This window comes from Barbus barbus (genome assembly GCF_936440315.1).
Source record: "Barbus barbus genome assembly, chromosome: 16".
Lineage (NCBI taxonomy): Eukaryota > Metazoa > Chordata > Actinopteri > Cypriniformes > Cyprinidae > Barbus > Barbus barbus.
The window spans coordinates 2437161-2449879 of NC_136744.1; the positions used below are offsets into that span (position 1 = coordinate 2437161).

General features: G+C 39.4%; 1 protein-coding gene across 3 annotated transcripts; it reads left to right on the plus strand.

Moving 5' to 3' along the window:
• Window positions 1-386: 386 nt before the first annotated feature.
• On the plus strand, window positions 387-12088 carry LOC306882105 (interferon gamma receptor 1-like). Of its 3 annotated transcripts, none has more exons than XM_079436578.1 (7): window positions 387-599; window positions 7954-8071; window positions 8183-8364; window positions 9383-9516; window positions 9621-9792; window positions 10389-10510; window positions 10639-12088. In XM_079436578.1, exons 1-7 carry the CDS (start codon window positions 530-532, stop codon window positions 10933-10935), a joined length of 1095 nt encoding a protein of 364 aa, XP_079292704.1. In that variant the 5' UTR covers window positions 387-529; the 3' UTR covers window positions 10936-12088. The 3 variants fall into 3 exon arrangements, with proteins under 3 accessions (XP_079292704.1, XP_079292703.1, XP_079292702.1); XM_079436577.1 differs by having other exon boundaries at window positions 394-599; window positions 10606-12088; XM_079436576.1 differs by having other exon boundaries at window positions 403-599; window positions 10603-12088.
• Window positions 12089-12719: the final 631 nt, after the last annotated feature.

Genomic DNA, 12719 nt, shown 5'->3' on the forward strand with positions numbered 1-12719 from the left:
ACTTATTTATAACATTAATCTCCTAATGTTGTCATTATGAATTTAAATGCATTCATGCCACCTCCGAGCCTCGTTAAACAGTCAGTATATACCTAAATGCCACTTTTGTGCTGTTCTGTGCCACCTTTGTAGTGCAAATATGAATTTTGTTGATACTGATTTTATTTGATTGGTAGCTCATTCTTCCTGATTGTCTTATTATTCTAATTGAAATTAATGTTTTAATTTAAATATAAAGTTATATATAAAATATATTTTTATTTTTTTAAATTAGGAGCACAAGTGTCTGTATATGTTTTTATTGTTTATATGGAGGGCTTAGCCAATCAGAAAAATTATTACTAATCATTTTTCTTTTTGTATTAAAACTGTTAATACGCCCCGTCAGGCTGTGTCGGGCGCAATGCTTGGAATATTTGGCAACCCTGTCAGATCTGCTCCAGCGCGCTGAGAGACGAGCACACAGATCTCTCAGGAAATGCTGTCTGGCTTTAGGAAACTCATCTGATGGCATAAAACAGTTGTGACAATGTCGAAGGATCCTGTAGTGCAGTTTGGTGTGTTTTACGCCTTACTGTTTCCAGGTGTCTTTGGTTTTGGTGAGTATCATTCTGCTGAAGTCTCTCGTGCTAACGGTGGCGCATCGGTGTATTATACTGTTGTATCTTTTTATCTGTCCTTTTGTGAGCATATAAGAGATATGCAGCATGCGTTCACGTAATATTAAAATAAATAACTTAAACAGTATATTGTTATAAAATCGCTGCTTTTGTATTATTTAAATTCGTGGATGCTGATGGTTTCCTGGTAGGATTATAGAAATTCTGCAAATATAAGCACGTTTTACAATTATGATATCCCTGCCTGGAAATAACTCTAATCTTAAAGCTATATCTGTAGAGAATATGCTATTATAGGCTATTTTATCGTCTAGTTTGTTTTTTAAGTTAAGTCTACAATTACATCCCTTGAAATTCAAACTAGTTCTCATTTAGTTGTATAAAAGACTTTCGATGTTAAAAGAAAAAAGAAACTTGTACTATAGGAGCGAGCAAGTGTTTGACTGTGTGCTAATATTTCAAGTTTCCCCTTCATTTTTGGTTTTGTTGACTTCGTTTGTAATGTAGCAAATATGTTCCTCTTTTTTGTTGTTGTTGTTAAATTAAATGTTAAAGAGCAGAGTTCTAGCAGAACAAACAAGGGATTATTTACATCATCATATTACAGTAACCTACCAAAAATGACCATGATTTACAGCGTTTCTGGGTGGTGTGTGCTTTGTTTTGCTAAATACCAAGGGTGTAGGTTTGCTTTCGACATTGGTGGGGACATAAACCCAACAACATCAGCATCAGAGCGCTGGGTGTCTTCATCACACATCACTTTATTTTAATATTAATTGAATCATTAATTTAAAGTTAAAGACTGTCCGCGGCGACTCAGGGTGCTGTTCCAAATCCTGCTGCACCACACTTACATCGTTTACCAAAATTTATTTACCCAAATTATTGTTGATGTTCATGACTTTATCCTGTATATTTCCGCACAACGTTTGTCTTTCTGTCCGTATGCTTTAAATAGGGAACTAATAATAGATCGCGCTCTCTTTCCGTTTGCTCTGTTTTGTCAAACAAACACCACTTCAAACTCATCTTTGTTCATTCCTGAAGTGGGCTTTTATGTGAACTGTTTTGGACTGCTGTCTTGAATCGGGTGCAGTACCTGAGAGATGTTCTAACCGGGCTGCGCTTCTCATCGCGCACATCTAAATGCGCGTCCTTGAGATTTCTAAAGTCTTTACTTTAACTTGTTAGGTAATATTAATGATATGACGTTCCAGATGCGTCTGAAATTACAACATTTTTGGGCCCCCTTCCCTATTAATATCTATTACCACCCCAGCAAACAAAAATATTTGGTAATCAGTGGAAACCATTACAGTGTGTTCTATGTTCAGTCAATAAAGATTTAATGTATTTCTTTCTTTGAGAACAGAGGACCGTTCCATTAATAGGCTCCGTTATTGTGGCCATATTGCCTCTTCAGGAGTGCATTATTTCTCTAATAGGCCTAATTTTAATGGCCTGGAGTCACAACCAGAGAGGAGGGAGATTGAGTGTGTGTAAAGATGGATAACATGGAAATAGTTTGTCATTTTTACCCTATTGTTTGTTATATTTGTCTTCTGGGGTTTTGGTTCGTTACTGTTGTAGATAGCCCATAGTTTAAAAAAATAAATAATTATATCTCTTTTCATCGTGCCTACTAGAACGCCTATGCATAATCTGGCCCTGCCCAGCCCTGCACACTATGTATGTCTCCCTCATCAGCTCATCAGCTCATCAGCTCGTTAGTGGAGACTGCAAGACCTGCAGTGGGTGCGTCCGATATAGGGAGACAAACTAAATGTGCAGTGCTGAGGGGTATATTATCCTAAAGCTTCCACAACAACAACATACAAACAAATAAGTAAAGAAAAAAGTAATAATACTCTGAGGTGAAGTTCACTATATGATTAATGACTGAGGCCCAAGACGGTGGCAGAAATGAGACTGAGTTTGTGGTAGTTGGGCCAGTCCAGTTATCAGAATGAGCGGTCTGATATAAAGCATATTACAGAATATTAGGGCATATCTGTCAGCCGAATGCTACGACTGACAGTCAAAATCAATTATCCCAGAGAGATAAGCGAGGATATGTGCTTCTGTAGGAAAATGCATTTAATTGAAGAACCGTTACACACAATCTTAAGGAGCGACCCATCAGTCAATAAGGTTGTCTAGACGGTGAGATCATCAGCTCGGACAGAAAACCACGCCTCAAAATGACTTCACAATACACTTAGATTACTCTGTATTGTTAATAATTTATTATTATTGTTACTATTTACATAATTTGAATTGCCTCATAAAACATTTGAGTTACACATTTTGTTCTGTTTTTTGCTTTAATTTTTCTTTTATGTTCATTTATCATCTGTCAGTAGTGGAGTCACTGTTGGTTATCGCATCTACAGTAAAGCATGTTTTATTTATGTTAACACATATACAAGGTTTTTTTTTTTATAAATAAAGGCAGGTAGTTTTATGTCATTAACTTTATGCTTAACAGATATAGGCTACATTACGATATGTATATGATAAAAACCTTAATATTTCTATTTATTTTTGTGTCTGAAGATAAAATGATCTGTTAAGTATTATATAACTTAACAATGACATTTTACTCGCAGGATCTTCATTTCTCTTGCTCTAATGGTAGATCAGCACATGGCTTCCAGCTAGAGTCTCACTCTCTTTAGCAGGTGTCGTATCTCTATTGAAGTCATTCGTATCAGTTTGCAGTGTGTCTCTATAATGAAGGAATGTTTGGGTCTAGATTTCTGAATCTTGTTCATATGGTTTTATGTTTTTCTTCTTCTGTGTTGTGTGTTAAACCCTCTCTCATTTCTCTTTTGCACTTTCACTTCCTTCCTGTTGTTCTTTTCATTCCTTTATGTCTTTCTCTTACGTTTTCTTTCTCTATTCTTGTTGTGTTCAGCCAGCAATACATTGAAATGCTCTGGCCCAGTTTTGAGTTGTTTATTTAAAGTACAGTATGGGTTCTTGAACGTGGTATGAAGTCTTTGGTTTTATTTTCACACTTGCATTACAGGAAAACCACTGAGTAGATGTGAAAACATCACTGATCACACGTGGTTACAGCTGCAAATCAGTGTGGCCTTAAACCTTGTTTTGACAGTGTACATGGAGGAGTTACTCTGTCACTCTCGGCTTGATATCTTAATCAATAATCAAACAAAGCAACAGTGTGTGTATAGGTATAGGCAGTCTTTAACCATCCAAACAGGGTTTAATGAACACATTTGATTAGCTCAAAATCTAACCCCCCCAAAAAAATAAAACTATAATTGTTATACCCAAGTTTCTGGGTTGTGCAGGCCATAAACTTTAAACATGGTGGAGAGGGAAACAGTTGCTGCTGGGAACAAGTAGGACTCGCTGCAGCCCTCAAGATCCAGAGGGCGTGGTTCGATCCACATCTAGGGGGTGGAGATGGGTAGGTTTAGGTATATGTAAGGTTGGAGGAGTTGGATCTGGATCCAACCACGCACCCTGGATCTTGTGGGCTGCAGCGAGACGCTCCTCACTGGGAAGGGTTTGCTTTTTTTTTCCAACAAAAGCAAGATCACCTTTTTTTCATGTTAAAGTCATGCACATAGTAGTGCAATAACCATTTCTGTTTTATGCACAGCATATTTGACTGAAAATCCAGAATCATCAACAAGCTAACTGTAAAGATAGCACTGTGAATGTTTACATAGTTGTCAACAATGGGATGCTACATTTTATTCAAAATGAAATATCTTAAATATCTACAATTTTGGCTTCAATAAGATTTATCTTAAAAAAAGAAGATTCCATAAGATTTTCCCAGAAAACCTGGCGTCCTCCACGATTCCTATTCAGTCCAACAGCAAAGCACTTGAATGCGACAAGCTTGTGACCAGGACTTCTGAAATTGGAAGTAGGACATTTTGATAGCACATGAAGTCAGTATTATTCCTTATTTCCTTACAGGAAACCAGAAAATGTCATTCCCCAATTCTAGATGGAGTCATACAGCTGCAGCTCACATGAATGAAAGTGGCATGTCTGAACTAGTTGTTACAGGAAATCAGAAATCTAATAAAGAGGTTGACTGGCAAAAAGTATTTAATGTATTTTGAAAATACAAAAATACAAAAATACTAAGATTAAAAGTATTTAAATACAAAATACATTTGTTTGTTTTTTTCAAAGGTATTTAAATACGTTTAAATACGTTTCTATAGAAGAATAAAACGTCATCAGCATGTGCTAGTGGCAAACAAAAAGAGCATGATGAATCACACTTTAGCAGTTGTATTTTTATGTGTGCTGAAAAAAAGTTGAAGAGGCGAAACGGGTAAATAGTTTTATGTTTTAGTGCCATGTCGCGTTGATTTCATGTCGCATTTTTATTGGCTGGTCAGTAAACATGTATCATAGCAGCAAACACAATGTGCGGGAAATCTTCCCTATCAGTAATTTCCCTATCAGTAAGGAATTATGATGTGCGTATCTATCTGCAGTTATTGGACAGATGATTTATAACATGTTCTAACCACATTATACTGCACTCCGGGAGCCCTCTCGATCCTGTGGATATGGTCTCACCTGTCAGTACTAGATCCAGCCTGGATGATGGCCTACATCTTCGGCCTCATGCTTGCTGGATCATGCAGCCAAGTCGCTAGGCTTCTGCGGGAGCCTCCTTGGCCTTCAGATCCCAGTATAGCGCTGCAACCCAGGACTTGCGGGTCCTCCATTCAGGCTGAGCCTTTTTCGGAGATTATTGCTTCATGATGTGTTCCCTGAGCTCCTGGCTGGGTGTTTGCTTCGAGAAGCTGCCCCAGCCAGGAAGCACTACTCGTGTCTCGCATCGAGAGGCTTCCTGAGATTTGAGTCACACTGTCCTTACGGTCGAACCAGTGAATCGCCCCTCCGTGGAGTGGGCTTGAGTACACTGCTTTCCCGGAGGTACGAGTGAGAGGTGTTTCTACGGAAACCCTTCCTGAGTGCTTTAGCTCTGAGGAGCGATAGCTCTTCAGACGTGTATGGTTTTTGGCTAACCCGTTGGTCTATGCTCTCTATCAAGATGGAGAGCGTAGGACTACGTTCACCTACTAACAGATGACAGTCTCCCTTTGGGTGCTGCTGGACTGTCCTTTTATTCTGGCACTGCCTTCTGGTCGAGCTAGGGTGTGCTCCCCTCATTGCGAGAGCTAGCTAGTCCTTCGTAAGGACCGCCTCAGCCCGAGGGATGAGAGCGCCGCTCTGAACATGGCAGTGCTCCAAAACCTCACTGCGGGAGGTTCTTTATGAGCTCTGTGGCAGTGACACCAGGAAGTTGGTCGCTTGCTGCCTCCCTGTTGGTTCCCTGAGAGTAGGGAACGAGACACTGCGTCCTCTAGGTTCGTTGCCATGCTTCGGACGCAAGCTTCAGACGAAGAAGTGAATGACGTATTTTCCCGGCGCCCCTTTATACTGTGGCTGCGCAGGTAGTAACGTCATAGGCTGTCGCCGGCCAATGTTATTGTCGTGATTAGATATATGCTTCAAGACACCGGTCACGCCGAGACGTTCCCCATAGCGATCCCTAGAGGACGCAGCGTCTCGTTCCCTACTCACCGGAGACGTTTTTTGTGCTTGTGGGGTATAACATTTTACAGTCTAACACTAATAAATAAAAAGTCCCAGTAAGGGCCATTATTAAAGATGTAAAATAATTTTTTTGTCTGCTCTGATGGCTGCAGTGGCTTAATTTAAAAGGTTAATTTTGTTTCTTATTTTCCACAATTAGTAATCATAATCATAACCGACATAGACACCCAGTACAGTAAAAACCTTCCCCTATTGTTTTTTTTGCATTTTATATGTACCAAAGTAGAAATGCATACCAATATATGTCTATATTTTACAACATTAAATTCCATGAACATGGTTAAACAAATCCCTTAATCAGTGTTTTGAAATCATTCTCTGTTGTTCACACACACACGCACACACACACACACACACACACACACATATAGGCCCGGTTTCATAGGCCGGCCTTAGCCTAAACCAGGATTAGGCCATTGTTCAATTAGGACATTTAAGTAGTTTTTATAAACATGCCTTAGAAACCGGTCGTGGCCTAATGGTTAGAGAGTCGGACTCGTAATCCAAAGGTTGTGGGGTCGAGTCTCGGGCCGGCAGGAATTGTAGGTGGGGGGAGTGAATGTCCAGCGCTCTCTCCACCCTCAATACCACGACTGAGGTGCCCTTGAGCAAGACACCGAACCCCCAACTGCTCCCCGGGCGCCGCAGCATAAATGACTACCCACTGCTCCGGGTGTGTGTTCACGGTGTGTGTGTGTTCACTGCTGTGTGTGTGTTCACTGCTGTGTGTGTTCACTGCTGTGTGTGTGTGTGTGTGTGTGTTCACTGCTGTGTGTGTGTGTGTGTGTGTTCACTGCTGTGTGTGTGTGTGTGTGTGTGTGTGTTCACTGCTGTGTGTGTGTGTGTGTGTGTGTGTGTTCACTGCTGTGTGTGTGCACGTTGGATGGGTTAAATGCAGAGCACGAATTCCGAGTATGGGTCACCATACTTAGCAGTATGTCACTTCACTCTTTTTTTTTTTTTTTAAGAAAAAATCATTACTGGTGTGCATCTTAAGACAAAACAAAGGCACTGACATGTTTTAAGGTCAGTCAGTGCAAGTTTGTTTCAGTTGAAACAGCTCAGATTTACATTTTAGTCTAGGACTAGGCTTAAGCCTTGTCTGTGAAACCAGAGAATAGATTTAGACCCTAATCCACCACAAATCTGAATGTTTTTTTCCTTTATATTGAGTAAGACCTGCATTTCCTGTGATGTCACATGCTATCAGCCACTTCCTGAGTTCAGAGTGACCTGAAATAGCAGGCTGTTATGATGGTTGGTCATCCAAAAACACTTTTTAATTGCATTTATTTGTATGCATTTATCGAAGGTCTGTTTTTTAAAGTACTGTGACTCACAAAGAGGTTAGTCTCAGATTATACATTACAAGTCAAACAATCGAATAACACAAATGGAAGTATGAGAATTACGGGGTTTCTCCCCTTGCTGAAATATATAAAAATAAATGTTATATTTGTTTTCCACTCTCATTTTAAACATTTATATTTGGATAATACGATTCAGTTGTGTGTGTCCAAAATTCAGTGATTGTGTTTGAGCAAACCTCAAAATCTAGTCCAAGATTGTGACATCTCTGAAGAAAATGACATCCGTTTTAAGAATAACTCAGCATTTCAGTAGCTGTTGAGCAATATTGAAAGGTCTTGTTGTTCTCATGAGCTTTGAGTTTGTATAATAGACTAATAAACTTGTTTTTTCTCTACAGTTCCTTCTCCAACAAACGTCAGCGTTGTTTGTCACAACTTTGTGAATGTCCTCTATTGGAACTACAGTAACCCAACTGAACAGACGAAGTTTGGCGTAATGGTCAAACCTTATGAAAGGTATGTGTGTGTCAAAAGCAACGGATCAAGAAAAAAAAAACTATTTCAGAAAATGTGACATTACTTAATCACAATCACATTCCTTAATCATTCTCTCCCATTTATCTCTAGTGCTTCCCAAACAGTTGACACCTCTCAGACGCACCTTGATATCAGCAGCTACAGCAGAGATGTGGGGGATGATTACTTTGTGTTGGTGACGGCACATGATGGGCAAGAGAAATCAGAAAGCGTCTTCATTAGATTCACCTACAGCAAAGACTATTTTAATGTGAACACACATAAATATAAATGTAAGTTATCTGAATATAACTAAATCATATGGATACAGTAATACTGTTTATTACAGTGTTTGCAAGACACTCTTGATGATGAAACACTATTATTATTTCTCAGATATTTTAGGGCTTGCTTCCTATAAAACATTTGCGGTTCATTCAGCCCAAACCATTTAGTGTACAGACTCAATTCAAACATTTAATTAGCCTTTCGGCCAAAGCATACTTCAGTTTTTAAGCATACGCGAGGGTCTGCGTACAGTGTGTGTGATGCTAATTTTGTCACCCGATTTCTGTAACTTTGTAAGCGCAGGTCACACATGCACATTGACTTGGTTTTGCACTAATCAGTTGACCCGAGCCGCTGTTTCACAGTAGAGAATGAAACTAAGGAGATGGAAAAACAGCAGAGACTGCAACAACTACACTGACACGCGCTTGTGTGAGGGTGTTAGAAGATAGCAGCCACTTTTAGTTTAAAAGAGTACAAAGACATTTTATCGGTCACAACTTCTGGAGAAACAGCGCAGACACTGGACAAGGATGGAACAACAAAATAGCAGAGACTGCAACAACAACAGATGCTTGAGGAGGTTATGAGGTGTAGTTTACAGGAATACAAAGATATTTTTTATTGCTCATAACTTCTGGAGAGAAATAGAGCAGACGCTGGACAAAGATGATGGACTGCCTGTGTTCGTGCATGCTATCAAATGGAGTATACTTTGAAAGGCTATGTGTTACACGCTAGCATACACATACAAAAACCAAGTATACTCAGGGCCTATACAGCAGCATTTCAATTAGCCAGAACCAAAGAAAATGAGCTTCACTAAAACTTTACCTCTCATTCTGCTGCCTTGCAAGCACTGCTGCTGTTTCCTTCAGGAAATGCAAATCTATTTGGATATTTGAGTTTTAGTGTTGGAATTAATTTGCTTTAGTCTCTTCCCAGGTGACTTTATTTTATTTTATTTTATTTTTTCTTGTTGTTTTGACTTTCTTAATGTAATATCAGCTTTTGCTTTTCCAGGCTCTTTGGACTTTCCAGCTGTAAATACATCGGTCCACAAAGATGTGATTAAGGCGTCCTTTCAGCACCCTTTCATGCTTCATAAGCAAGACATACTGAATGAAGAATTTTTGTACGCAATCACACATGAGGAGGTTGGAAAAGCAATCGCACAGTCTCCTCATTGTCCTTCTTTAAATGTTAGTCATGCTAGGATGTTGAATTGTTAAAATCACTCTGTTCTTTTCTCCTTCCACAGCAAAAGGTTTTATACGCATGTTTTGTGGAGAAGGAACTGTGCACTGCAGAAATCCACTTTAACCAAAGCGTTGCTGGACAGTGTGTTGAGCTGAAGCTTGAAGGGAAGATTGCTGGTATCCCTTCATACACCTACAGAAACGTTTGTGTCCCTCAGCAGACGCCTGAGACTGGTAAAAGCATTATCAGTTGTCTTAATTTTTCTTATCATGCTATTAAGTGAAGGCAGTGTGTCCATCATGATGCTAAACAATGAGCCCATGTGAGAGCTCTTGTTCGATGAGCTGTGTTTGAAATCACTGCCGTCCCCTCGCTGACTATTCCCTATACACTCAATGTCGTATAGTCCACTACATGAGAAAGGGGTGAAAAAATCGTCCACCAGAGAGATCTGTGGAGCTGTCGCTTAAACAGTTTAATTCCACGAGACCCTAACCGTGAGGCATTTCTGTGCCACAAGCTAAACCAGACAGAACAGCAATCTGTTTATTATTGCTATTACTTTATTTTTATGTAATGTATACTACTGAAATATGATTAAGAGTATACTGATTCCAAAAATACATTGTTTTGCCAAATTTTAGCGCCTTCTGTATTAAGACGCTAAACATTGTAACAAACTTGCTGCAACAAGCCAATCCAAGGCGGTTGCTAAAAACATTTTTAATTCATAAATATTTTTTCTGAACTTTATCTTTACCTTAAAGTCATTATTATTTGTGAGTACTAGAGTAGACACTTCATTCAATTGTTCTTGACTTTTCTGTAGACAAAACAGGACTAATCGCAGCTCTGCTAGGCGGAGGCATCATTGTGCTCTTCATTATCATTGGCTTTGTGTGGCTGCGCTGGAGGAAGCTGTTCGAAATCCCCAAAACGCCTCCAAGTTTGGTATGTGTCTTTTGTGTTTTTTTTCTTCATAATTCTAGAACTGTTCCTTAAGGAGTTTTTTGTTATTCATACGTTATGCTGTTGACTCCTAGCAGTACCAAGACCGCTTTGCTCCTTTCCATATGCAGTGGGACATTTTTCACGGAAAAACTCCTGCAATAATTTATTCCACACCTGAGCTGACAGACATTTCTCCAGTGACATCACATGGACCCCCCAGTTCCCCGACTGAGGAAGACTGCAAAACAGTCTCAACACTTGATGACACCGTAGTGGATCTCCTTGAGGTTTCAGCAGAGGACATGGATTTTGAAGACTCTGAAGGCTTTGGCACGTCGTCTGACTACAACAGTCCCAAAGTCCTGCAGGAGATGAGTCCAGGGGACATTACTGAGGGATACGGCCCTCGACCACCAGTGCTTTAGGTCTGAGCGTGTGTAAGAATGACACTGGAAAGTGTTTGCATTTCTTGTGGAAAGATGGCCTGTTCACACCAAGTCATTGTAATCATTTTTGGTCCATTAACAATTTCCCACACTGATCAGCAGGCTTGTGTTGCGTGCACTGTGACAAAACTACATCTCACCCATTACAATCAAAGCTGTGTACAATGCAGGCAGTGACGTCTGGATCTCACAATGCCATGGTGAGCTTCCCACTAACCTGTATTAGCGAAGCAAACAAGTAAAAACAACAAAAGAGCAGGTCAAAATATTAAGGGCATCTACACAGTAGTAAAAAAGTAATAGAAAAGTGTAAAAAAATTTAATAATAATAACAAAGCCAATTAACACCCATTTCCCGTGCATTGGGCAGTATTTTTTACAGACTTTTCTTAGTGTAGTGATTATGCCACTTTAGAAAGTTATGTGAATTAATTAACTGATGTGAAATTTATATGAAAATGATCATTTTTACCGAAATGCACTCTAATGTTGGCATCTGTTAACCAATGAGAATTTCAGCTGCTGTAACTTTCACATTGGAGAACTTCGCCAAGCTGAATATATCACTTGATTGTCACTATATGCACACTTCTAGGCAGTGGTTTGTTACATTTGTAAAGTGTTTGCCGTGATAACACTATACTGTAAATATCTGCCAAACACTTTTCAGGAATATAGGATAGTCTACTACACTGACTAGAAAAGGTGACCGTAAAGAAGGCTCCCTCAATTACAAAATTAGCTTGGGGCCACAAAATAACAATCCCATGATTTACTAATCGTACAAAGTATTCTCATTTACAGTACATTTGATCAGTATGAGTATTTCCAGGAAATTGCACTCATGGTCTTGCTCTTGCAGGTGCTATATTTTACCAGTTAAATTTGATGAGTTTGATGATTGTATGCATGTGTGTCAAGTCTCTGCACTTTGCACTATTTTTTTCTTTTCTAATGGATTTAAAAAAAAAAAATCTCTGTATATAATGTCTGTTTAATGTTCATGTGCTTTTCTATTTTAAGTTGTAAGACATTTTTAATCACAGTAAATGTATTGATTGGCTGCTTCATTACGTTAACGTTAAGAACGCATTACTTGTTTGAACTTTCTCCAATAAAACATTCAAATATCAAACAGCAGTGCGATTTTAGACAACGAATTGAGCATAGCTGGTTGTTCCTCATATTGAATTGTTCTGTATTGCATTGGCTGAGAGACCATTATACACTGCTCCAAAAAATTAAAGGAACACTTTTTAATCAGAGTATAGCATCCAGTCAGTTAAATTTCTGGGATATTGATCTGGTCAGTTAAGTAGCAGAGGGGGTTGTTAATCAGTTTCAGCTGCTTTGGTGGAAATTGATACTATTGAATGGCCCCCACGCTCACCTGACCTAAATCCAATAGAACACCTCTGGGACATTGTCTGACGCCGCCAGGTTACACCTCAGACTGTGCAGGAGCTCAGTGATGCCCTGGTCCTGATCTGGGAGGAAATGCCCCAGGACATCATCCGTTGTCTCATTAGGAGCACGACCCAACGTTGTCAGGCATGCATGCAAGCACGTGGGGGCCATACAAACTACTGAGAACCATTTTGAGTTGCTGCAATGAAATTTCAGCAAAATGGACTAGCCTGCTGCATCATTTTTTCACTTTGATTTCCGGGGTGTCTTTGAATTCAGCCCTCTGTAGGTTGATCATTTTCATTTCCATCTAACGATGTGGCATCCTTTCGTTCCTAACACATTACCCAGTCCTT

What these genes read in the sequence shown, in the direction of transcription:
- LOC306882105 (XM_079436576.1), top strand. Translation starts at nt 530, where the DNA reads ATGTCGAAGGATCCTGTAGTGCAGTTTGGTGTGTTTTACGCCTTACTG. An exon ending in TCCAGGTGTCTTTGGTTTTG is followed by an intron (nt 600 to 7,953) that starts GTGAGTATCATT and finishes TTTTCTCTACAG; the next exon opens with TTCCTTCTCCAACAAACGTC. An exon ending in ATGGTCAAACCTTATGAAAG is followed by an intron (nt 8,072 to 8,182) that starts GTATGTGTGTGT and finishes ATTTATCTCTAG; the next exon opens with TGCTTCCCAAACAGTTGACA.